The sequence below is a fragment of the Odocoileus virginianus genome, chromosome 5, assembly GCF_023699985.2.
Source record: "Odocoileus virginianus isolate 20LAN1187 ecotype Illinois chromosome 5, Ovbor_1.2, whole genome shotgun sequence".
Taxonomy (NCBI): domain Eukaryota; kingdom Metazoa; phylum Chordata; class Mammalia; order Artiodactyla; family Cervidae; genus Odocoileus; species Odocoileus virginianus.
In genome coordinates this window covers 18,329,255-18,350,282 of record NC_069678.1, presented here as the reverse complement: position 1 = coordinate 18,350,282, position 21,028 = coordinate 18,329,255, and the positions used below count along the sequence as shown (strand labels likewise).

Sequence of the window (21,028 nt, the reverse complement as noted above, 5' to 3'; positions counted from 1 at the left end):
GAATTTGTCTGGTTCAGGGTCTGAACTCTTCCCTTACACCACACTACTTCAAATCCATTAAGGGTAGGTCCTGACTGAAAAGAAAGGGAATTAAGATACCTTTCACAGAAACTGAGACTCAAAAACTAGACGCCTTCGGGGTCTTCGAGAGACTACAAAGGCTAATGGTGCTGTTCAGTCGCTAAGTCCTGTCAACTCTTTGCGACCCCACGGACTGTAGCCCGCCAGGCTCCTCTGTCCATGGAATTTCCCAAGCAAGAACACTGGAGTGGGTTGCCATTTCCTTCTCCAGGGGATCTTCTCAACCATGGGATGGAACTTACGTCTCCTCCACCGGCAGGAGGATTCATTACCACTGATCCGCCAGGGAAGCCCGGCTAACACTAACACACATGAGCACATCCAGATTTATGTATGCCCAGATATGTCCTAATCTCCAATAGGAAACTTCAAATGGGTGGCCTGATCCAAGATGCCCTCCTAAACAGCTCTTTTTAAAGACGGCGCCTCTGCCTCCATCTGACGTGCCTCATTTGATATAAGCTCACTTCTCCTGGAACTAAAAAGGCCCTGGACGGCAGAAAAATGGTAGCACCAAGTTAATCGTCTTTCTCCCGTTCTTGCCTAAAGCCACTTGGACTTCAGTGTCCTTCTCCCAGGACCCCAAAAGGTTGTTTCGTCCCAGCACCAGCACCACCCCACGCAAACCCGCATCCAAACCCTCAGCAACATGGAGGGAACGGAAGTCGGGCGGCTCGGAGGCAGATAAGGCTGGGTGGGTCGAGAGACACTTCCGCCCCTCACCAACATGGCGGCGGGCCGGGAGTGCGCATGATCAGCTGTCCCTGGAGATACCCGAGTCCGGAGGGGAGAACACGGTCGGGGGAGATCGGCGGCTGCTGCGGCGTTGGCCGGTGAGTGCAGGACATAGCGGGAGTCTGGAGACTGGGTGAGCCGGCGAGGCACAGCAGCGTTGATTTTCTCTCCGTTTTTTAGGTTCAGGAACTCCTGGGGCGGAAGTCTTTGTTTTGAGGGAGGGGGCAGTGCCTAGCTCTTTATCTCCTACCCGCTTTGTGGGCCGAACTCACTCCCCGCCCCCGGGCGCGCACGTCCCCGCCCTCCTGCGCTGCCAGCCGCGGGCCGCTGGGCCGGAGACCGCAGGGCTAGATGAGCCCCCAGCGTCCTTCCCTACCCCCGAGGAGCAGCGCGGGCTGGGGGTGAGCCCGGCCGGGGTAGCCGGGTCACCGCGCGGGCCCCTGGGCTCGCGCCTGGCCGTAGCTCAGCTGCTGAGCGCCTGCTGGTTGGTGGGCCCGCAGGGAGACGCCGCATTCTCAGGCGAGGTCTAGGTGCCTGACTTCTTTGCGGACTTGATGTTTCCCTTTGTGTCCAGACTTAGCTAAGCTCTTACAGGGCCCTCCTTCCCGGACCGTGCACGCCACAACATCCTAGTCCACTTTCCGTGTCGCATACCCCTAAAGCTCAGGGAATGCTTCCGGATGTCCAACTAAGATTGGAATAAGTAGCCTGACCCCGTTGCCGATTGTCCTCAGAGGCTGCTCCTGGCTGACAGCTGTGGGCCTTAGAGACGCCTCCTGTACCTTGCCCTCGGTTTGATTGCTTCATTTTGCTGTCAGTGCTGCAAGCTTCAGAGGGGCATTTCCTCCGCAGGTTTGAGGATAGAACGGTAGGTGGTCTTGAAACACCAGTCCTACTTCCCCCTTAGGGACTGGGATCTTCTTGCAGCGCTACTTCCTCTGGACGGTTTCACTTTCAGTTCCTTTTTTTGGGGGTTAACACTTTGGATACAAGCTTTCCATGACTCATCCGCTGAAGATAAAGGTTTGGGGGACCTTATGGGTAGAGAATTTACAAAAACCTTATCCCTTTCCTGTCGAGATTATTTTATTGCTTTACACGGTATAGCTGTTTCCTTCTGGAGGCGCCTTCCTTTGTTTTTCCTGCCCACCTCCCGCCGCCCTCCAGCCGTCTCCCCCCACCCCATGCCTGTCCACCCCGCCCCGCCCCGCCCCGCCCGGTCAGGGTCTTAAGGCAGGCACCTTGTGGATGGATTCCTCCCCCATTGTCTCCTCTTTCCGAACCCTGGAGTTTTCTCCCTTCTCGCTGGGTTCAGTTGATTTGGAGTTGTCATGGCAACATTTTAGCAACTGTGTTGTTCTACAGGAAGGCTTGGTGAATAAAATAGTAGGGGCTTGAAGATGATACACTAGGGCCTTACGGTCTTTTTAATGAATGACATATATCTGGACTTCCCCAAACAACAGCCGGATCAGTAGAATGGGGCCCAAGGGCCAAGTCTGGCCTTTATGGTTCTGGAGGTTTTCTTTTCCTAGATCTGAGGACAGGTATTTGTTGGTGTTCAGTATGTGTGCCTGAGGAACTGGAATAAGTATCAGGGTCTATGGTCCTGTATTTTTTTGATAGCGGTGGTCTAAACATGGCCCCTCCTTATCCCGATATCATGGCAGATCATAATAGCTTTAATAATCATCCATCCAGAAATATGTTTCAGTCTTTCAGTGTAATTATCCCCTCTCCATCAGGAGATGGAGTGAGAATTGGAGAGGTGAGGAACTTATTTGTAGAATTGCTTTTTCAGTCACTGTAGGCAGCCTTCAGCATTAGAATGGAGAAAGCTGGTTGTCCCTTGCAGAAGATTGGTTATGTTCCTGGATGTGTCTTCATGGAGCCTCGGTTCTAGAAATAGGAGAGCTTTCAGTTTCCTAGACTCACTAGACTCCCTGATTTCTACCAGGACTTAGCACTCAGGCCTGTGAGGCAGGAGATACGAAGATTTCCAAAGAAGGACCAGTTCCTCGGATGTGCCCCCTCACAGAGAGATGAAGGGGTGAGTGAAGAAGAGGTAGGGTCTGGAATGGGAGATGGGAGCCCTGGGAGAATGCAAAATGGCTAGGAGCACTGGCTCTGGAGTCAGGCAGACCTCAATTTAGGTCCCAGCTATATCACCTAGCTATGTAATCTGTTTATAAAATGCAAGTAGTTCTACCTACTCATAATTGCTGTTCTTAGTACTAAATAAGATATTGCCTGTTAAATGCTTGGCTCAGTGCTAGGTATATACCAGCTCTGGTTAGTCTAACCTCCCCTAGCATCTGTTGGGAATGCCAGTGAGTTTGGGAGCCATATGTTACTGGGCCAGTGACTTTTTCCCCTTATTTCTTCCTCTTGTCCCTTCACAAACAGGCAGCAGAAAACAGCAGAAACTGAAGAGGGGACAGTGCAGATTCAGGAAGGTGAGTGGGAGAAATAGAACTGAGCTGAGACCAGCAGCCCATTGTGGTCTCACCCCACACCCCATGGGCCTATCACCTGTGTACCCTTCTCTTTTTAATGACACACAGGTGCAACAGAGGGAGAAAAGCCGGAACTCACAGACTTTTTCCTTTTAATTCAGGCGCAGTGGCAACTGGGGAGGACCCCACCAGTGTGGCTATAGCTAGCATCCAGTCAGCTGCCACTTTCCCTGACCCCAACGTCAAGTACGTCTTCCGAACTGAAAATGGGGGCCAGGTAAGGGAGGGGGCCAGGTGACTGCAGATGTTACCTGGGGTTGGCATTGAGGGAGGTGATTGAACCTATCATGGGGAGACTGGTTTGGAGGATGAGGTGAAGATGTGGACTAATTGGAGGGTGGGAGTTGGAGGGGCTGGAATATGAGGTTTACAGTAGAGATTGGTATGGGGTGGGGGCTATGCCGAAACCACTATATGGGAAAAGGAGGGGAAATGGTTAAATACACATCTCTGAAGGATTCTTTTGCGGGGGGGGGGGGGGGGGGGGGGGGGGCATCCAAGAGAAGCTTTATGAGGAGCTCTGGAGTCCCTAGCACTTACTCTCTTGTTTTCTCTTCCCTTCCTCCCTTTCCTGAATCTAGGTGATGTACAGGGTGATCCAGGTGTCTGAAGGGCAGCTGGATGGCCAGACTGAGGGGACTGGTGCCATCAGTGGCTACCCTGCCACTCAATCCATGACCCAGGTACACGGGTGTGGGCTGCAGAGGGGACTTGAGCTCTGAGTAGTAAGATGAAGAAGGGAACTAGTAGGATGGGCGTGGCTAGGGATAGTGAGATATCTGGGGCTGCCCTGACCCAAAGCACTAGACTCTTCTCTGGATGTTTCTCCCTGTCTCCTCACAAGAGATAGAGCTGCAGAGTAGTTCATGGGAAGTATCTGACTGTCACTTGTCTCTGTTCTCTTGCTCCCCTTGCCAGGCCGTGATCCAGGGTGCGTTCACGAGTGATGATGCAGTTGACACAGAGGGGACAGCTGCTGAGACGCACTATACTTACTTCCCCAGCACTGCAGTGGGAGATGGGGCAGGGGGTACCACATCGGGGAGTACAGCAGCTGTTGTTACTACCCAGGGCTCAGAGGCACTACTGGGGCAGGCGACCCCTCCTGGCACTGGTGAGATACTATGTGAGGATGCTGGCTGGAGGGGCTAGGATAGGCTGCGGGACGTGGCTGGTGGGCAGTGGGCCTTTACTCATGATCCCTTGATGATCACTAAGACCTGGGCAGGCAGTGAGTCTGGGGCTGCCCTTCCAGCAGGAGGCAGTATGTCTTTTTTTAGAGGAGGATCCCAGGGCCTTGGCCTTAGAGCTTGGTGAGTGTCTAGTTCCACGTCCTGACAGAACCTCCCCTGCATCCTCACAGGTCAGTTCTTTGTGATGATGTCACCACAAGAAGTGCTGCAAGGAGGCAGCCAGCGCTCTATTGCCCCCAGGACCCACCCTTATTCCCCGTGAGTAACCCGTTTCCTCTCAGTTACCAGGAATAGTCTTGATTCTTTCCAAAGATTTGGTGTGGTTCCTCACCCCAAACTCCAATCTCAGTTTTTGACCTTGCCTTACTCTGGCCCCCCTGGGCTCTATTGTTAGGAAGTCAGAAGCTCCCCGGACAACTCGGGATGAGAAACGCAGGGCTCAGCATAATGAAGGTAGGCATGATCTGCATGTGAAGCTTGGAGCTGTCTGGTGGAATTGGGGACCTCTATGATGTTGAAGGGAGAGGTTAGGTAATTTTACCCTGGGGCCTTTGGTGAGTTCTCCCCGAGTCACCGTGTCCTCTGCTTGCCCCACAGTGGAGCGCCGCCGCCGCGACAAGATTAACAACTGGATTGTACAGCTGTCCAAGATCATCCCAGACTGCTCCATGGAGAGCACCAAGTCTGGCCAGGTCATGGAAAGACCCTGGTAGTGGCCAGGATGCCTGAATTCTATCTCCTGGCATTGCTTCCAGAAATGGTAGAGAGTGGGCACACATGGCAGTAGTTTTTTCCTATCTGTCTCTGAGGTTCCTGAATCCCTGGGAGATGTTATTCCACCATCCTTTAAGGGAAAACAAGGTCCAGAGTGTGAACATGCTTTTGGAAAGCAAGCCAGGTATTTTTATATCCTAGTCCTTATTTTGTTGGCTTTTTCTTAACAGAGTAAAGGTGGAATTCTATCCAAAGCCTGTGATTATATCCAGGAACTTCGGCAGAGTAACCACCGGTTGTCTGAAGAGCTGCAGGGGCTTGACCAACTACAGCTGGACAACGATGTGCTTCGACAGCAGGTCAGGACCCCCCCCCCCCCCCCCAGTACAGCTGTCCTCAACCTCCCTCCCTAGCCACCAGCCCAGCTCGGGACTCCGTATTTTGTCCTCCATAGAGGTTTATCTATACCTTATCACTGGTGGGTGTCTGAATAAGTTCAGAGACTTGGGTGTGCTAACTTTTCTACCTGTTTCCCTTACTGCTCTTTCCCATGTCCAGGTAGAAGAACTTAAGAACAAGAATCTGCTGCTGCGAGCTCAGCTGCGGCACCACGGAGTGGAGGTTGTCATCAAGAGTGACAGCAACTAACTCTGGGGGTGCAGGGGCTCCAAGCTCTCCAGCCCCTTTCCGAGAACTTCAGATAGCCCGGGAGCCACAGGCTAATCACCCCACGCCCTTTTCCTTCACTGCCCACATCTGGCATGGGACTGGGGGGAGTTCAGAAGGCGTCTCTTTGAATTAAGGCCCTGAGATCTAGCAGCCTGCAGTGGTGTGAAACACACACCGTGGGTGTGCAGCGACAGTCTCTCCCAACCAACCCTCCTGCGCAGCCCCTGGGCCCCTGCGCTCCTCCTGCACAATGCATGTGCTGTCTCCATGCTGGACGCTGGACACACTAAACTGGGGGGCTTGCCCCCTGCTTGCTTCAAGTGCCAGCAGAGGGTCTGCTGACAAGCAGTGTCCTGGCTTGCCCCAGGACTGGCGCTTCCACTGGTTCTTCCTTTCCCTGGAGCTCAGACGTGCTCCTCCGGACTCTGGGGAACAGGCTTTAGCAGGAAGTGGGGATCGGAGGCCTAGCAGTGGCTGCTGCCCCAGGAAGAGGAGATTGGCCAGCAAGCAGCTGAGGCCTATGCAGGTCTCTGGCACCACGGAGAACAAGAGGCAGGGCCCACTGGGGGCCTTACCCCATTGTGGGGACGGTTTTTTTTTTTTTTTTTCCTTTTTTTTTTTTTAAAGATAAAATGTTCAGAGCCATAACTGTCTCTGGGTCTTCCTCCCTTTGTGGGCTCCAGGCTGGGAGGGAGGGAACACATTGCTTTGACCAGTAAGGGTTGGGTCAAGGTTGGGTCGGGTATCGGAGCTCCTATAGTTAGGACAATGAGTCCTACTGCTTCTACTTGGGCCGGGCCAATGTGTCATTGGCCGTCCACGCCCGCAATCGCGAGGATTTCTCTGGCCAGTGTTAGGAGCACCGGGAACAGGTGCGGCGGGGGCTGTGCGGGAGGCGGTGCCTTTGCTTCCGGTTCCGGTGGGTCTCGGCTCATCTGCAGCTTCAGGAGGGCGGGGGAGATGCTGCCTGCTCCCAGGGGGCGGGCCGGGGCCAAGTTCCTGAAACTCACATTTGCGGTGCGCACCATGGCTGGAGGTACCTGCAGGGGAGACCTGGGATCCGGTCTAGACTAACTTGTGGCCTTAGGAGCTTTCGGAACGCCCCCGGTGGAGGTGCACGCGGAGGGAGGCGCGAAGGGGAGTGGCGGAGGGGTCCTCACGCATCCGCCGCCAGGTGAGGGGGGCCCCGCGGCAGGCCAGCGGGCGGCAGTCCTGCTTCCCTCAAGGCTCGCGTGCCCCTCTCCGCAGAGCCTACGGTCTCGCTCCCTGAACTCCGTTCGCTCCTGGCCTCGGGCCGGGCTCGGCTCTTTGACGTGAGATCCCGGGAGGAGGCGGCGGCTGGAACCATCCCTGGGGCTCTCAACATCCCGGGTACGGGATTGAGGGGGGCAGCCCTGGTGGTGGATTGGAGACAGTTTAGGAGGGTCTTAGCCAATAGGACCTCATTTAGGATGATGTGGGAAGGCACAGGTTACAGGGGTCCGGTATTCCTGTGGCTCCTGGCCCCCAAACTTCGCTTAAGAAGGGCTGATGGGAGGCGGATCTTGGCAGAGGAACTGGCCCTTCCAGTTTGAGGGGGCAATGAGGAAGGGGCAGGCCGGATTCACATGCTTGACCTCTCCAAAGCTGGATGCCTGAGTTTGCCCGCGCCTCCTCACAAACTAGGGAAGTGGCTTCCATTCAGAGGTGGTTTGGCTGACCTCCTGGGCAGGTAGGACGTATCCTGTCCTTGAAGTGGGTGGGGGCGGAGGGGGGAGGAGTTGTCACCATGTGTTGTTTTGGGGCACCTTGGAGATGTGTTCGACCACAGGACCGGTCCTTCCAGACCCAACCACTGAACCTGAGATTGCCCGACTGCCGGCTTTCCATTGTATCCTCTCGACTCCTCCTCCCAGTTTCAGAGTTGGAAAGCGCCCTGCAGATGGAGCCAGCTGCTTTCAAGGCCTTGTACTCCGCTGAGAAGCCAAAGCTGGAAGAGAATCTCATTTTCTTCTGTCAGATGGGCAAGCGGGGCTTGCAGGCCACGCAGTTGGCCCAGAGCCTTGGATACAAAGGGTATGGGCTTGGTAAGAGGGTGGGGGCGGTGGTGCCTGGGGACTGCCCCCTGGGCTCTGTCCTTCCCTCACCCCTATTTTGTTTTCACAGGGCTCGGAACTATGAAGGGGCCTATAGAGAATGGCTCCAGAAAGAAGGTTAGGTAGAATGTGGCTTACTGAATGCTCCCTCCCCGCTGCCAGTGGCCGCCTTAACTAAGAGTGATGAAGGGGCTCTTGTTGGGTTGAGCAACTTCTTACAGTGCTGTGCATGAAAAGCAGCAAATAAAGAGCATTTAATCGAAGTATTGGAAGCACTTAATTTGTCAGGTGGACTGAAAACAGTTCTAATCATAACCTAGACTTCAATTCAGCCTTCGGTCCTTCTTCCAGCATTCACCTGCCCCCCAACCAAAACCAAAACCAAAACACCTGGAAGTTTGCTGAAAGACTATAATCCAGAATCACCTGGTAGCTTAAAAAAAAAAAAAAAAAAAAAACCAACTTGGGCCTCATCTCAGATTTGGTGGGAGCTGGTTTTACAAGGCCCTCAAGTAATTCTGATATGCAGTAAGGAGCCAGAACTAGACCAGAGGTCAGTAAACTATGGCCCACTTGGTCTTGCTACCATGACCATTTGTTTACACATTGTCTGTGACTACTACTGTGCCAAAATGGGAGAATAGTTGCAACAGAAACTATATGTTCTTTGAAGTATCTAGTCCTTTATAGAAAGTTTGTGTACCGTTGCTCTAGGTCTTCAGGTCCCCAGCCCCAACCTCATTTCCCTCAGACTTTGTCACTGGGTTAAGGAAATGAAATGGTTCTCCCAGGCAGTGGGGTGAAGGAATGGATGCCACCCCCAATCCCAAGCATAGATCACAGGTATGAGGAGCTCCTCATGTGCCACCAGAAGGAGGTCTGAGTTTTTACCAGCACAGTTCCTTGATCCCACAGTAGATTTAACAGAATTTAATTGGTTTAAAAGAAAAACAGAAAGAAACAGCACATACTCACTGAGGCAAAATGCAACACTATACAGTAGGTATGTAATTTCCCTCTGTCATGGTTCATGGTTTAATGCATATCCTTCCAGACCTATTAAATATTTCAATGTCAGAGTTTTTGTTTTTTTTTTAATTAATTTATTTGGCTGTACTGAATCTTCATTGAGGCATGCAGGATCTTTGGTTGAAGCATGCAAACTCTTAATTGGTACATGTGGGATCTAGTTCCCTAACCAAGGATCAAACTCAGACCCCCTGCATTGGGAGCCAGGGGTCTTAGCCACTGAATCACCAGGGAAGTCCCTGAGTTCTGACTTGTTAAATCTGATTATAAAAAATTTCACTCCTAAAAAAAATTTCACTCCTTAATTTGTGAAAGAGAAGATTGAGTCAAAAGATGGACCCAGTTTTCTGATTTTTCAAGTTTCTGAAGAAATTCCTTGGAGGCATTACCTATATTCCTTGCCTTTCTCTCACATTTTCCTCTCCCGCTTCTGCCTTTGGGACTGTACCCAGCCCTTATACATCTTTTACTTCACAGTCTACACTGCACACTGCATAAAATCTTCCATTCATCTGAGCTCTCCACCTCCTTTCACAAACCCATTTCATTCTCTCCCTGGACTAGTCACAATACTGAGTTTAGCTGGACATTGTTGGGTTTGGAGATAAACTTGAAATATGTGAAAGAGTCTAGTCTAGGGTCTGGCAAATAATAGATGTCAGTTACTCTTTCCTCAAATACCAAAATTCCTTTGGTTCTCAGACTGGTTGGGAAATTTTTCCTGGGCTTTAATTTCCCTCTTACAAAATATTTTTATTTATTTTTGTCTGTGCTGGGTCTTCATTGCTTTCCAGGGGCTTTCTTTAGTTGCGGTGAGCAGGGGCTACTCTTTTTTGTGGTGTTTGGGCTTTTCTTGCTGGTGGTTTCTGTTGTTGCAGAGCTCTAGCATGCTCGAGTTTTGGTAGTTGCATCATGTGGGCTCAGCTGCCCTTTGGCATGTGGGATCTTCCCAGCATGTGTGTGTGCTAAGTCGCCTCAGTCATGTCCTGCTCTTTGCGGCCCCATGGGCTGTAGCCCACCAGGCTCTTCTGTCCATGGGAATTTTCCAAGCAAGAATACTGGAATGGGTTGCTGTGCCCTCTTTAAGGGGATCTTCTCAACCCAGGGATAGACCCTGCGTCTCTTACTCCTGCATTGGCAGGTGGGTTCTTTACCACTGCTGTCACCTGGGAAGCCTGGGATCTTCCCGGGCCAGGGGTCAAACCCGTGTCCCCTGCATTGGCAGGCAGACTCTCAACCACTAGACTACCAGGGAAGTCCCAGATTTCCCGTGTTGAGTCTCAGCTGTTCTAGTCTTCTTTTATTTCTCCTCAAATTTTATAATTTGATTATAGCATTTCTTTTTTAGTGAAGCATAATTTACCTACAATAAAATGCCTTTTTTTTGTTTTGGCATGGCATGTGGGATTTTAGCTTCCCAACTAGGGATCCAAACTGTGCTCTCTGCAGTGGAAGCATGGAGTCCCAACCGCTGGATTGCCCCGGAATTCCCTAAAATGCAGTGTTCTTAAGTGTTCACTTCATTGAGTTTTGACTTTGTACACTTACTTGAAGCAAGCTTCCTAACCAAGATATAGAACACTGAAATCTCCAAAATTTCTCTGGGACCAGTCAATTCCATCCTTAATCTTTTTTTAGACAACCATTTTCTATCTTCTGTCACCTAAACTAGTTTTCTAGCTTCCTTCCTGGTCTGCCAACCTACAATACTTGCTTTCTTCCGATCAGCTGATGAGGGTTAGAGAGAATCCTGGAAGTAAACTGAGCTGACCTACTCCCTGACCATGCCCTCTGGCTTGATCATTATTAAGAGAACATTCCTCTTTCCCCATCATTAACTGTGTGGGTCATAATCTTGTTGGGCTGGGCCAGCTTATTACCTTGCCCTTTAAGGTTCTCTTTCCCTTTCCTCATAGCTAACTATGTCAGCAGGTGAGGCTGAAGAGCTGGAGTGTGGGGACTTCCCTGGTGGTCCAGTGGTTAAGACTCTGCACTTCAACTTCAGAGAGTGAGGGTTTGATCCCTGGTCTGGGAACTAAGATCCCACATGCTGTGCAGTGCAGCTTAAAAAAAAAAAAACAAAAAAAAAACTGGAGTGTGCCAGTTCTCTGTCTTTGCCTTGCCTTGCTACATCAGACTCCCCTCTCTCATCATACTTTATCTACCCTAGGTTTGTGTTGAGTGTCATCGTATCTATTGCATTACATTTTGGTTGTTTCTCTCAATTGATTATGAATTCCTCAAAGGTAGGAACTGGCTTTCGTTTCCCTATCTCCACTGTGTGGGACTCAAGTTCTCAGTCAGTGTTTGTTGAGCTTTACTAGCCTCCTAACTCTCAGATTATCTCCTAATTTCAGTCTCTCTGAAACATTGCTGCCTGAGCAACCTTAAAATAACATTTTAATCTTATCAGTCAGAGTTGATCATTTACAATAGGTCCTTGTTGCCTAGTGGCCCAAGCATGTGTCTTGACCTGGCATTCCAAGCAGTCTTTAGTCTGGATCTGGCATCACCCTGGCTTTTCAAACACATCTTTCAGTGCCAGCTCCCATCAGGCTAGTTTCTTTAGTGGCCTGAGTAGATCTTCCTCCCTCTGACCCTGGCCTTTACTCACCATTTACCCTGTTTGGGAAGCTTCCAGCCTCTTCTGTGCCACTCTGAATTTCACAAAAATTAGAAGAATGTATTTAGCAGGATGCTTGCTATCTTCATTTAGAGGACTTTTAAACTGAAGGAAAAGGAAGAAAAATAACCCGATAAAATTATGTAACTGATTCATGAAGGTCAGAGGGAACAGAAGAACGGTGGAGAAGGTATACACTTCTATATAGCACTTATCACACTGCGTTATAATTTATGTGGTTCTTCCCTTGGACCTAGCTCTTTTTTAAAAAATTGATTTATTTTTGGCTGTGCTGGGTCTTTGTTGCTGCCTGCAGGCTATTTCTAATTGGGGTGAGCAGAGGCTACTTTCTTGTTGCGGTTCATGAGCTTCTCATTGCGGTGGCCTCTCTTGCCGCAGAGCACGGTCTCTAGGGCTCACAAGTTCAGTAGTCATGGTGCACAGGCTTAGTTGCCCTGAGGCATGTGGAATCTTCCTGGACCAGAGATGGAAACTGTGTCCCTTGCTTTGACAGGTGGACTCCTAACCTCTGGACCACCAGGGAAGTCCTGGACTGAGCTTTTTAAGGGGAGGGACTGTTTATTTCATTTCTGTATGGCCAAGAATGAAACCAGAACTGCATAAAGGAGGTACTCAATAGATGCTGAATTTTTACTGAGGTGTTTAATAATCTAGGGAGGGAAATGCAAGGGGAGAAAATTGGGAGTAATACTCAAGAGTGGTATTACAGCATGCTTTGTAAAGAATCAAGGCTGTGAATCAGAGTTCTGAGTTCCAGTTCTGACTAAGCACTCCTTAGTGGTCATTGCAAGTTACTTTCCAATTCTCACTTTCCGTGTCTGTAAAATTGGGGTTAAAAGACTTATCTGTTTGGATGGTTCTGAAAGTTTACTGGAATAACATATATAAACATATGAAAAGTGCCTGCCATTCAAAATGTGTAGATTTAAGAGATGTATGTAAGAATAAACAGAACAAGGTAAATAAAATAGCATAGATATAAGTGAAACTTGATGGAAGGGAATTTATGACTGGCAGTGGAAAAGTGTTTTTTTTTTTTTAATATATTTAATGCAAGGGTCAGATAACATAAATGTGCAGCTTGATGATTTTTTATATACTCAAATAACCACTGCTTCTGTTCAGAAAACGTATACTGAGATTTGAATCATTTAAACCATGTTGAAACTTGCATTGTAGCCAAGTGTATGGTTGATTTTTGCATATGTCCCATGAACACTTGAAAAGATATATTTTACAGTTTTGAGGTGCAGTGTTCTATATATTAATATATCAGTCCCAGTTTATTAATTATTTTGTTCAAATCTATAGCTCTGCTGATTTTTCTTTTTTTGCCTGCTTATTCTATTAGCTACTTACAGAGATGTGTTTAAATCTTTCATCGTGATTTGGATTTGTCTTTTCTCTTTTTTTCTGGCATTTTTATTATATATTTGGAGATGATGTTATTAGATGTTTCAGATTTAGAATTGCTATGCTTCCTCTGGAATGGATCCTTTTCTTATTATACCCTTCTTTATCTCTGATGATGCTTTCTACCTTAAAGTATATTTTATCTGCCATTATTACAACTACACCAGCTTCATTTCAGTTAATGTTTACATGGTAATAATAGGCCATGTCTCCTGGAATTAATATTAACCAAAGAAGACAACACTAAGTACAACTAGACACAAGAAATGGACTATAGGAAAGCAAATTTTTCAAGTTAAAAGAAAATATCAGTTAAATAGGGAGGTGGGAGGGGGAATCAGGATGGGGAACACATGTAAATCCATGGCTGATTCATGTCAATGTATGGCAAAAACCACTACAGTATTGTAATTAGTATTTTATTGTAATTACAATACAATTAGTATTGTAATTAGTATAAGTAATTAGCCTCCAACTAATAAAAATAAATAAAAAAAAAATTTAAAAAAGGAAATATCAGTTAAATAGCTGAAGACTCTAAGGAAAGTAGGAGTCAGGAAAGTTGAGAGTCCTAAGAACCTAGACTTGATAGTCTTTCCCAGTGGGAAGTCCTTCCAGCTCATTCATTCCCTTAGTTTTTCCAGTCCTAATCATATTCCTCAACCTGTCAAGTCCTCCAATTAATTGACCTTACCTCAGTTTCACTAGTATTTTCCTCATGCCCTTATTTTCCTCCTAATCCAGTTGACCCCATGTGTGTCTATTATTATCATCATTATTCTGTATAATTGGGACTAAACTTGCAAAGAAAATTCAAAACATATTGAAGAAAATGAAAACCTTAAAAGAAGACCTGTATGAAAGAAAAAGCAGAAGACTCTCAGGTAGGAAGACTCAATTCCATAAATGTATCAGTTTAGTTGAAATTAAGAATTCCCAGGGGAAAAAAAAAAAAGAACATGAGCGGGGGCAAGTTCTACCGGCTATTACAATATATAATAAGGTGGTTGTTTGCAATTAGATAGATGGGTTCCAAACCACACAATCTATACCAAGATAAGTTTCAAATTGATCAAAAATTTAAACTAAAAATGGAAACTATCAAGAATTATTATTTCATTATCTAAAAGTGGGGAACCTCAATGTTCATTGCAACACTTTACAATAGTCAGGATGTGGAAGTAACCTAATGTCCATCATCAGAGGAGTGGATAAAGATGTGGCACATATATACAATGGAATAAAAAAGGAATGAAATTGTGCCATCTATGGAGATGTGGATGGGCCTAGAGACTGTCATACAGAGTGAAAGTAAGGCAGAAAGACAAAAAAATCATAGAATATCACTTATATGTGGAATCTAGAAAAATGGTACAGATGACCTTATCTGCAAAGCAGAAAATAGAGACACAGGTGTAGAGAACAAATGTATGGATACCAAAGGGTGAGAGGGAGGTGGGATGAACTGGAAGATCGGGATTGACACGTATACAATACTACGTATAAAACAGATAACTAATGAGAACCTCCTTGTAGCACAGGGAGCCCTATTCAGTGCTCGCTGGTGACCTAAATGGGAAGGAAATCTAAAAAGAGGATATAGGTATATAGATAGCTGACTCACTGCTGCACGGCCGAAAGTAAAGCGACATGGTAAAGCAACTCTATTCCAAGGTTAATTTAAAAAAGTGATGGGAATGTCGTGTACAGCATGCTGACCCTTAGTTAATAATACTGTACTGTGTACGTGAGAGTTGCTGAGAGAACACATAGTAAAGATTCATTATAAGAAAACAAATTGCAGCAAATAAAAGTGAGGAAGATCTCTCATTCTGAGTCAAAATTTAGAGCCCAAGAAAGAAGAAACAATACAAAACAAGCAAGCTTATGGGTGGTAAAGACAAAAACAAATAGGGACTTCCCTATTAGTCGACTGCAGGGGGCGCAGTTTCTATCCCTGGTCTGGTAACAGAACCTGCATGCTGTGTGTCACGGCCAAAAAAGAAAAACAAAATGCAAAACAAAAGGAAAAAAGCCCCCCAAACAAACATCACACAAGTCAAAAGACAAAGTAAAGGGAAAATTCAAGTCATAGCATACACGAAGGGCTAATTCCTGGACTGTATAAAGAGCCCCCAGAAGTGTAAAGTGTTAGTTGCTCAGTCCTATCAAATTCTTTGCCACCCCATAGACTGGAGCCTGCCAAACTCCTCTTTCCATGGGATTCTCCAGCCAAGAATACTGGAGTGGGTTGCCATTCCCTTCTCCAGGGAATCTGCCCCAACCCAGGGATGAAAGCCAGGTCCCCCGCATTGCAGCAGATTCTTTACCATCTGAGCCACCAGGGAAGCTTACAAATAGAATATTATGCAACTGTAAAAAAGAATGAGGAAACAATTCATTTGAGAAGTGCATTCTCCAAGACATATTTTCAGGTGAAAAAAATGTATGCTATCTTTTGTGTAAAAAAGAAAAAAAAAAGCAAAATAATAAAGTAAAACAATATGCATATATGTTTATATTTGCTTATATTAGCAAAAACAAACAAAACCCCCCAAAACTCTGGGAAACACAGAATTAAGTGCCACTCCCTTAAATACCACCCTAATATCCTTGATGCTTTCTCCATCCATTTGTTTAGGAAAATCCCAACTATGGTCACATCCAACTAACCACTTACTGTTTTTCTATAGTCAAAGAGCTAGAGTAAAAGTCACACCAGCTTGACTGGTCTCTCTTCAAATTTATGTCTAGCATGTCTTGAAGGCACTTGTTCCTGCTCACCAGTCCTAACACACTTCCCTAGCATGTACAGTTTCTGCATCTACTTCTCCCCACTCTTCAATCTCCTAAACTTTCCTTTTTCCTCTGTACTTTTGGCTAATGACTTTACCTCATACTGCAGAGAACAAAAGTTAGACTGAATTTTTATCATCTTCCCACCAATGTTCCAATGGTACCATACACTTCCTGCTACTCATAGTGGTTGTCTCTGCTCTTTTGAGCCTCAGCTTATGGGTTCCATCTCCTCTCTCCTCAAGAACATAGTACTGAAACTACCCCCTCTTTCATACAGCATTTCTTTCTACTGGACCATTGCTATTAGCAAACAATCCTTTCCAAACGCCTACTCTGCCTTCATCCAGGACCCTTCCCGCTGCCGCTTCTTTTTTCCGCTGTCCTTCTCAGCAAAATCTCTCTTGAACTGTCTGTGGTCATGGTCTATATTTTCTCAGTGTACATTCTCTCCTCAGCCTACTCCATACAGGTTTTATTGCCTATTCCACTACTCTATTGAAACTTCTTTCAAGGTGACCCAGGAACGATGTACAGGAATTAGAGTAGATATAGGTTGCCATGGGAAGAAGCTTCCTGAGTGGTTCAGTTGGTATAGAATCCACTTGCTACGCAGGAGACCTGGGTTCCATCCCTGGGTTGGAAAGATACCCTGGAAAAAGAAATGGCAACCCACTCCAGTATTCTTCCCTGGGAAATCCCATGGACAGAGGAGCCTGGTGGGCTACAGTCCCTAGGGCTGAAAGAGTTGGACATGACTAAGCTGCCGCCATCTTGGGAAGGGGGCACACTTTTGTGTGATTCTCTCAGGCGGAAGCAGTTCCCAAAGAGGCCAACAGCTGGGGAAATCATCCTTCACTTCTGAAGGGGAGTCTGAACAGCACATCACAGCATCACTATATTATGTTTGTATGTATAGAAAACCCTACATTCCGAAAAGGATAGAAGGGGAAGGAAATCGCAGGGCAAAGAGAAAATTGAATAACAGTCAGATTAAGTCAGGATAAAGTCAGAAGAAATGAGAGATGCATGTCAATATGTGAATTTGGATTGCAAATTTGGGCTTGCTCTTCCTAGAGATTAAACCAAAATGATTAACAAGATCAATTATAAAGAGTAAGGCATCTATACAATCAATATGTGACAGAAGCACAGCAGTTTTCAACAGGAACCTCTGGAAATATCAATAGCTAGAGTGCTATCAGTGTACTCTGCCAGCTTGGAAAGACGTCACTTAAGGATTCTGTTTTTAGCTCTGTCTTTGTTCCATATTTTTTAAAAAACTTTTTGAACTGGGTGAGAGACAGCATGCTTATGACACTGGCATATAATACAGATTCAGGTTCACCTGCTAATATACTGGATGACAGAATCAAGATTTATATTTAATATTTCCTTCTAGAATTTTCCACTTTGCAAACAAACTCACCAATCTGAAGTTTACAAAATCTATTTTTTCTTAAAAGACTACAGAAAACAAATGTTAATGATAACAAAACTTTAAAATTTATTATTTATTTCATCAATTTATGGGAAAAAGAACCTGGTGAATATCAAATTATTTGGGACTTCTCTGGTGGTGACACTGAAGAAGCTGAAGTTGAACGGTTCTTTGAAGATCTACAAGACCTTCTAGAACTAACACCCAAAAAAGATGTCCTTTTCATTACAAGGGACTGGAATGGAAAAGTAGGAAGTCAAGAAACACCTGGAGTAACAGGCAAATTTGGCCTTGGAGTACAGAATGAAGCAGGGCAAAGGCTAATAGAGTTTTGCCAAGAGAACGCACTGGTCATAGCAAACACCCTCTTCCAACAACACAAGAGAAGACTCTACACATGGACATCACCAGGTGGTCAACACTGAAATCAGATTGATTATATTCTTTGCAGGCAAAGATGGAGAAGCTCTATACAGTCAGCAAAAACAAGGTTGGGAGCTGACTGTGGCTCAGATCATGAACTCCTTATTGCCAAATTCAGACTTAAACTGAAGAAAGTGGGGAAAACCACTAGACCATTCAGGTATGACCTAAATAAAATCCCTTATGACTATACAGTGGAAGTGAGAAATAGATTTAAGGGGCTAGATATGATAGAGAGCCTGATGAACTATGGATGGACGTTTGTGACATTGTACAGGAGACAGGAATCAAGACCATCCCCAAGAAAAAGAAATGCAAAAAGGCAAAATGGTTGCCTGAGGAGGCCTTACAAATAGCTGACAAAAGAAGAGAAGTGAAAAGCAAAGGAGAAAAGGAAAGAATGCAGAGTTCCAAAGAATAGCCAGGAGAGATAAGAAAGCCTTCCTCAGAGATCCATGCAAAGAAATAGAGGAAAACAATAGAATGGGAAAGACTAGAGAGCTCTTCAAGAAAATTAGAGATACCAAGGGAACATTTCAAGCAAAGATGGGCACAATAAAAGACAGAAATGGTATGGACCTAACAGAAGCAGAAGATATTAAGAAGAGGAGGCAAAAATACACAGAAGAACTGTACAAAAAAGATCTTCATGACCCAGATAATCATGATGGTGTGATCACTCACACTCACCTAGAGCCAGACATCCTAGAATGAGAAGTCAAGTGGGCCTTAGGAAGCATCACTATGAACAAAGGGAGTGGAGGTGATGGAATTCCAGTTGAGCTATTTAAAATCCTGAAAGATGATACTGTGAAAGTGTTGCACTCAATATGCCAGCAAATTTGGAAAACTCAACAGTGGCCACAGGACTGGAAAAGGTCAGTTTTCATTCCAATCCCAAAGAAAGGCAATGCCAAAGAATGCTCAAACTACCGCACAATTGCACTCATCTCACAGGCTAGTAAAGTAATGCTCAAAATTCTCCAAGCCAGGCTTCAGCAATACGTGAACCGTGAACTTCCAGATGTTCAAGCAGGTTTTAGAAAAGGCAGAGGAACCAGAGATCAAATTGCCAACATCCGCTGGATCATCGAAAAAGCAAGAGAGTTCCAGAAAAACATCTATTTCTGCTTTATTGACTATGCCAAAGCCTTTGACTGTGTGGATCACAATAAACTGTGGAAAATTCTGAAAGAGATGGGCATACCAGACCACCTGACCTGCCTCTTGAGAAACCTGTATGCAGGTCGGGAAGCAACAGTTAGAACTGGACATGGAAGAACAGACTGGTTCCAAATAAGGAAAGGAGTACATCAAGGCTGTATATTGTCACCCTGCTTATTTAACTTATATGCAGAGTATATCATGAGAAATGCTGGGCTGGAGGAAGCACAAGCTGGAATCAAGATTGCCAGGAGAAATATCAATAACCTCAGATATGCAGATGACACCACCCTTATGGCAGAAATTGAAGAAGAACTAAAGAGCCTCTTGATGAAAGTGAGAGGAGAGTGAAAAAGTTGGCTTAAAGCTTAACATTCAGAAAACTAAGATCATGGTATCCGGTCCCATCAATTCGTGGCAAATAGATGGGGAAACAGAGGAAACAGTGGCTGACTTTATTTTTCTGGGCTCCAAAATCACTGCAGATGGTGATTGCAGCCATGAAATTAAAAGACACGTACTCCTTGGGAGGAAAGTTATGCCCAACCTATACAGCATATTAAAAAAGAGAGACATTACTTTGCCAACAAAGGTCCGTCTAGTCAAGGCTATGGTTTTTCCACAGGTCATGTATAGATGTGAGAGTTGGACTGTGAAGAAAGCTGAGCGCCGAAGAATTGATGCTTTTGAACTGTGGTGTTGGAGGAGACTCTTGAGAGTCCCTTGGGCTGCAAGGAGATCCAACCAGTCCATCCTAAAGGAGATCAGTCCTGGGTGTTCATTAGAAGGACTGATGCTGAAGTTGAAACTCCAGTACTTTGGCCACCTCATGCGAAGAGTTGACTCATTGGAAAAGACCCTGATGCTGGGAGGGATTGGGGGCAGGAGGAGAAGGGGACGACAGAGGACGAGATGGTTGGATGGCATCACTGCCTCGATGGACATGAGTTTGAGTAAACTCCGGGAGCTGGTGATGGACAGGGAGGCCTGGCGTGCTGCGGTTCACGGGACTGCAAAGAGTTGGACACGACTGAGCGACTGAACTGAACTGAACTGGTGGTACAGTGGATGAGAATTTGCCTGCCAATTCAGGGGACATGGTTTCGATCCCTGGTCTGGGGAGATGCCATGTGCTGCAGAGCAATTTAAGCCCATGCAGCACTACTACTGAGCCCGAGCTGTAGAACCCAAGAGACATAACTGCTGTGTCCGTGTGCCACAACTGCTAGGGCCTGAGCTACACGACAAGAGAAGCCGCCACAGTGGGCAGGCTGCACACGAAAACTAGAGAGTACCCCATGCCCGCCACAACCAGAGAAATCCCGTGAGCAGCAACGAAGACTTACCACAGCCAAAAAAAAATACATAATTAAAACAATTATTTGTACACTCCAAATTTACTTGTATGCTTTGTGATGGTGCAGCTGCTGTCATGTCCAACTCTTTCGACCCCATGGACTGTAGCCTGCCGGCTTCCTCTGTTCATGGGATTTCCTAAGCATAAATACTGGAGTGGGTTGCCATTTTCTTCTCCAGGGGATCTTCGTGTCCCAGGGATAGAACCCACGTCTCCTGCATGCCAGGCAGTCTCCTGCCTTTCAGGTGAACTCTTTACCATGAGCCACCAGGAGAGCCCCTTTATGCTTTGTAAATATATACATAAATATTTTATATAGAAATAACTGGAATGCACATTATTTGTATTTACTTTATCATTAACATTACTACATGTATACTTTTCTGTATATTAATTCATTTTCAAAACAAAAAATATAAAATTGAGTAGTGATAAATGCAAATGTACTGTGGTTAACATTGCACAGGGGGACTTCCCTGGTGGTCCAGTGGCAGGACTCTGGGCTCCCAATGCAGGAGGCCCAGGTCAGGGGACTAGATTCATCCCTGGTTAGGGAACTCGATCCCACATGCTGCAAGTAAGACCTGATGTAACCAAATAAATGAATTTACATATTTTTAGGAAATTGATTAGGGACTTCCCTGGTGGTCCAATGCTTCAGACTCTGAGCTCCCAATGCACTGGCCACAGGTTTGATCCCTGGTTGGGGAACTAAGATCCCTGCATGCTGCACAGGGTGGACAAAACCCCACAACTGTAGAAAGATAGTATGCGAGAG

General features: G+C 46.3%; 2 protein-coding genes across 9 annotated transcripts; both read left to right on the top strand.

Annotated features, from left to right (window-relative positions):
• Positions 1-785: 785 nt before the first annotated feature.
• USF1 (upstream transcription factor 1) lies at positions 786-6,524 on the top strand. 3 transcript variants are annotated; one of them, XM_020889315.2, is made up of 11 exons: positions 786-914; positions 2,774-2,866; positions 3,223-3,272; positions 3,434-3,549; positions 3,914-4,015; positions 4,251-4,263; positions 4,696-4,783; positions 4,920-4,978; positions 5,123-5,217; positions 5,470-5,598; positions 5,798-6,524. In XM_020889315.2, exons 2-11 carry the CDS (start codon positions 2,859-2,861, stop codon positions 5,885-5,887), a joined length of 750 nt encoding a protein of 249 aa, XP_020744974.1. In that variant the 5' UTR covers positions 786-914; positions 2,774-2,858; the 3' UTR covers positions 5,888-6,524. The 3 variants fall into 3 exon arrangements, with proteins under 3 accessions (XP_020744974.1, XP_020744967.1, XP_070323746.1); XM_020889308.2 differs by having other exon boundaries at positions 787-914; positions 4,251-4,446; XM_070467645.1 differs by having other exon boundaries at positions 787-914; positions 2,774-2,881; positions 3,434-3,518; positions 4,251-4,446.
• Positions 6,525-6,577: 53 nt separating this feature from the next.
• On the top strand, positions 6,578-8,246 carry TSTD1 (thiosulfate sulfurtransferase like domain containing 1). Of its 6 annotated transcripts, XM_020889316.2 has the most exons (5): positions 6,578-6,944; positions 7,157-7,279; positions 7,535-7,619; positions 7,703-7,963; positions 8,054-8,246. In XM_020889316.2, the coding sequence occupies exons 1-5, from the start codon at positions 6,677-6,679 to the stop codon at positions 8,103-8,105; spliced, it is 789 nt and encodes a 262-aa protein (XP_020744975.2). In that variant the 5' UTR covers positions 6,578-6,676; the 3' UTR covers positions 8,106-8,246. The 6 variants fall into 6 exon arrangements, with proteins under 6 accessions (XP_020744975.2, XP_020744977.2, XP_070323747.1 ...); XM_020889318.2 differs by lacking the exon at positions 7,535-7,619 and having other exon boundaries at positions 7,804-7,963; XM_070467646.1 differs by lacking the exon at positions 8,054-8,246 and having other exon boundaries at positions 7,804-7,948.
• Positions 8,247-21,028: the final 12,782 nt, after the last annotated feature.